Source organism: Quercus lobata, chromosome 3 (genome assembly GCF_001633185.2).
Source record: "Quercus lobata isolate SW786 chromosome 3, ValleyOak3.0 Primary Assembly, whole genome shotgun sequence".
NCBI lineage: Eukaryota > Viridiplantae > Streptophyta > Magnoliopsida > Fagales > Fagaceae > Quercus > Quercus lobata.
In genome coordinates, this window is record NC_044906.1 from 21,269,431 (window position 1) to 21,274,398 (window position 4,968).

The 4,968-nt window shown below is 36.9% G+C and overlaps 1 protein-coding gene across 1 annotated transcript; it reads left to right on the forward strand.

Moving 5' to 3' along the window:
* Positions 1 to 771: 771 nt before the first annotated feature.
* On the forward strand, positions 772 to 3,807 carry LOC115980544 (receptor-like protein 7). Its single transcript, XM_031102776.1, has one exon. It carries the CDS (start codon positions 772 to 774, stop codon positions 3,805 to 3,807), a length of 3,036 nt encoding a protein of 1,011 aa, XP_030958636.1.
* The last annotated feature ends 1,161 nt before the right edge of the window (positions 3,808 to 4,968 follow it).

Below are 4,968 nucleotides of genomic sequence, written 5' to 3' on the forward strand. Positions count from 1 at the left end.
AAATCTTAACAGTGAGGTTCGTGTAATTTATCAAAAATTAAAGACATACCGTACGTCAATCATGTCAGTCAAGTAATCCTAAGAGACAATCCACTCACAAATAACATAGAGAATTCATTTAATCTACACCTAATTAAACCTTTTGAGGGAAACCTAGAGCTTTATTAGGTTACTGATGTTGATTTATTAGGCTACCCCTTAATTCTAATGTTGATTTATTTTATAAATTCCTTCAAATAAGAAGTTGGTTACTGATGTGTCTTTTCACCGCACATGTATATTACTAAAATCTAATAGGTCTGTACTCGGTAGTATTCTCTATTTATCATCCATTAAGTAAATTATATTAAAAATATATATTAAATAATTGTGTCGTTCCAACCATTAGCTAGGTCTTCTAATGCAATCATGTTTCACAAAAAAAATGGCAAAATAGATTTCAATGATTCCATTTGGTGATTCCATTTCAGCTGTGAGATAAGAGTGTATGACTTTTTTTTTTTTTTTTTTTCCCCTCAAAGACCTAATTCTAGCTTGGTTCGAACGGCTAATTATTTTAATTCTCATCCAATATCCTTGAATTTACGGTGACGACTTTGATTCTAAAGAGATTCCCATTGTAGACAAGGCAAGGGATTGGGTCCATTCAAGGCCACTGTCTTGATACAGTTTGATACATCAAGGATTCAATTCATGTCTATATAAGCAATATAGTTTCACCTCCTTGCATACTTGGGTGTGCAAATTCTTAGTTGTTAAAGATACATTCTAATGGCATCATTCTTCTGTTACTTGATGTCCATACGCTTGCTTTTTTTACTTTCACTGTTGCATGAAATTGCCACAAACTGTTCTGCTTCTAGTCAGCCTCTCTGCCATGATGATGAGAGCTATGCCTTGTTGCAATTCAAAGAAAGCTTTCCAAGGAACGTGAATGATTGCAATGATCCTTTTGCTTATCCTAAGATTGAATCTTGGAAAATGGAAGGGGTGGACAAAGATTGCTGCTTGTGGGATGGTGTTGAGTGCGACAAGAACACAGGTCATGTGATTGGCCTTGACCTCAGTAGCAGCTGTCTCTATGGTTCTTTGGCCTCCAACAACAGCCTCTTTAGTCTTGTTTATCTTCAAAGGCTTAATCTTGCTTCTAACTACTTTAGCTTCTCCCGCATCCCGTCAGAATTGAGCCAACTTTCTAGGTTGACATATCTCAACCTATCCAATTCATCTTTTTCTGGCCAAATTCCATCACAATTTTCAGAACTTTCCAAGTTAACATCCCTTGATCTGTCATATAATTCTATGTTACATCTCGTAAGTCTAAAAGGTTTAGTTCAAAACTTAACCAGCCTGACAGATTTACGTCTCAGTTACGTTCAAACATCATCTCCAATGCCTGAAATCTTTTCGAATCTCTTGGGCTTGACAACACTCCATTTGATTGGTTGCAGATTGCATGGAGATTTTCCTGTTGGAGTTTTTAAGCTACCGAAGCTAGAGGATCTCAGGGTGAGTGAAAACCAAGATCTCATGGGCTATTTGCCTGAATTCTACTCTAGCAGCCCTCTTAGAATTTTATGGCTCCAGCGTACTAATTTTTCTGGGGAACTACCAGCTTCAATTGGAAACCTTGAGTCCTTGAATATACTCTCGATTGGGAGTTGTAATTTCTTTGGTCGCATTCCACCTTCCCTTGGTAACCTTACTCAACTTATTGCTTTGAAGCTTTCATATAACTCTTTTACAGGTCAAATACCTTCCTCATTATCAAATCTTGTTTCCTTGAATTATTTGGATTTCTCATACAGTCAGTTAACAGGACCATTTCCATCTGTCTTTGCTAATCTTACACAACTCACATTTCTAAAGCTTTCCCTTAGCCTTATTAGAAGCTCAGGCCCTTCTTCCTTGTCTTGGCTAAGTAAGTTAAGCAAACTTACTTCTTTGTCCCTTCAAGCAATCAATTTAACAATGGAGATCCCATCGTCCTTGTCAAATCTGACCAAACTTAGTTTTTTGGACATGGGCCTTAATCAATTAAATGGTCAACTCCCTTCTTGGCTTTCCAATCTAACTCAGTTGACTGTGTTTAGCCTTCCGTTCAATAAATTACAAGGCCCAATTCCAAACTCAATTTTTGAACTTGAGAAAGTTGAAGAGCTTAATTTTTACTCAAACAATTTGAGTGGCACACTCACTCTCGACATGTTTCTTAAGATCAAAAGTTTAACCAAATTGGTTTTATCACTTAACAATATATCATTCCTCACCAAAACCAATACCAATGTTACTCATAATAAGTTTGAGGTTTTAGCATTGGGTTCATGCAACTTGAGCCATTTCCCAGATTTCTTAAAAAACCAAGACCGATTGCAAGGGCTAGACCTATCCTATAATAATATTCATGGCCAAGTACCCAATTGGGTGTGGGACACAAGTAAAGAAACTTTGATGTATCTGAACTTGTCTCACAACTTTTTAATAGGCTTTGGCCAGCATCTAGTCAATTTTCCATGGCCTCAACTACATATTTTGGATCTTAGCTTCAACAAGATACAAGCACTACCCCCAATTCCACTGCCATCCATCTTTGTTTATTCCGTTGCAAACAACTTGCTTGAAGGAGAAATTTCACCATGGATTTGTAACCTTAGTTCTCTTTATTCCCTTGATTTGTCAAATAACAAGTTCAGAGGCATACTTCCTCATTGTTTGTGCAACGTCAGCAACACTTTGAGTATATTGAATCTTCGGGGCAATGGTTTTCATGGGACGATTCCTCAATTATGTGCAAAGGGAAGTAGAGTGAAGATGATTGACTTGAGCCAAAATCAGTTCGAGGGGGTTCTACCAAGATCATTATCAAATTGTGAAATGCTAGAGATTCTAAATCTTGGAAGCAATCGGCTCAATGATGTTTTTCCCTCTTGGCTGGGTACTCTTCCAAAACTAAGGATACTTATTCTACGACATAATGGATTCTATGATGTAGTGGGGAGTCCTACAACCATGTTTGCATTTCCAAAATTGCACATTCTTGATCTCTCTGACAATAAACTTACAGGTAAGTTGCCATTTGAATACTTCAGAAATCGTAAGAGTATGGAGAAAGTTGATGCAAATAGCTTCACATATATGCAAGCATCTACAATTGTATTGCTGGCGGGTTATAATGTGCCTGAATATTACCCTTACTCGATGACAATAATAAACAAAGGTAAGGAGACAATATATCCAAAGATATTGGAAGTCTTTGCAGCTATTGATCTTTCAAGCAACACATTCAATGGAAAGATTCCAGAATTTATTGGGGATCTAAATGGGTTCCAATTGCTTAACCTTTCCAACAATAATCTCATTGGCCATATCCCAATTTCTTTGGGAAACTTGACAACATTGGAATCACTTGACCTTTCTCAAAATAAGCTTTTAGGACAGATACCTTGGCAACTAACACAACTTACTTTCCTTGAATCCTTCAATGTCTCACATAACCAACTTACAGGGCCTATACCGCATGGTAAACAGTTTGATACATTTGATAATAGTTCTTTCGACGAAAATTCAGGATTGTGTGGAAGTCCATTGTCAAAGAAATGTGAAGATCTTGAGCCTTCACCTCTACCCACTGCAAGCATTGAAGAAGGGCAAGACTCATGGTTTCACATTGAATTTGACTGGAAAATAATCATGATGGGATATGGTAGTGGACTTGTAATTGGAGTTGTTGTTGGAAACATTGTGACTGAGAAGTTTGGAAGAACTAGGAAGAGGCAACACAAAAGGGGAAGGCATCGACTTTATTAGAGACACTTTTTTTTTTTTTTTTTTCCTATCTTATTAAAGTAATAAGTTGCAAATGATGGATATATGGACCTAGTTTCGACATCAATTTTATAACCCGCTACTCATATGTCACTTCAATAAATTATGAAAAAAGTTATGTAAGTTGTGATTAGACTTTCTTAAGGGGAAGGCATTGAGATATATAGAATAAAATTTATCAAGACATGCTTCAAAGAATTTGATCTTTGTATCAAGTTGTAGCACTATTGGCTATTAGTACGTCTACCCTTTATTTTTCCTAATTGTCCTTGTTTTCTCTTTTCTTGGTGTAATGAAAGAGGTTGTCACTGCGCCCATTTTCCCTCATTTCCCCTTAGAAAATATTTCTTTAAATTATTGATAAAAATGGTTAAATTCCAAGCAAAAGACGTAGACAAGAGGCTGGGTCTTGTCTCCTTATGGCGTTGAGAAGCACAGTGTTGTACTGTCGTATGACCAAGAAAAAAGAAGAGAGAGCTACTTAATCTGACTATCATAAGCGACAATAAAATAACGAGGTGTGTGTGTAGCATTAGCTAGATTGATGCGGAGGGTGATCACAGTGGTGGGGACAACCTTGTAATTAAGCTCCGTCCTCCAGTTCTAGGTTGGATTTCACGAATTTGGAAAACATATATTCATGAATTGGATTTTTCTTTCTCATGCCAAGAATGAAGGCACTTATAATTATGAGAAGCAAGGCCTTTTTTTTTTTCTTTTTTTTGAGATCAACGATAGAAAGTTTTATTAATATAAGAAACAGTATACAAAGCAAGGCAAAGAGCCAAGATATATAGGGGGTTCAACTGTTCAAGTAAATGAACTACAGAGAACCCAAATAAGAGATTACATCAGGATAGACTGTGCATTCATAAGCCTTTGATATTCCTTAAACAACCCACTAGCACCCTCAAGAATCACCTTCGGATGGGTTTGAAACTGCTAGAAATAAAATTTATTCCTTGCGTTCTAGATTGCCCAAGCACGACTCACTTCTCTAATTCTTGCTGGCATAGTTTGATTTGCATCTGTTGAAACAGGAGGAAAAAGTCGGTGGCCATATTGTGGCATTTCTGTGTTCTGCCTTTGAACATAGCCCATACGTTCCGTGCAAATGAACACTCCCACAATATGACTTACTGT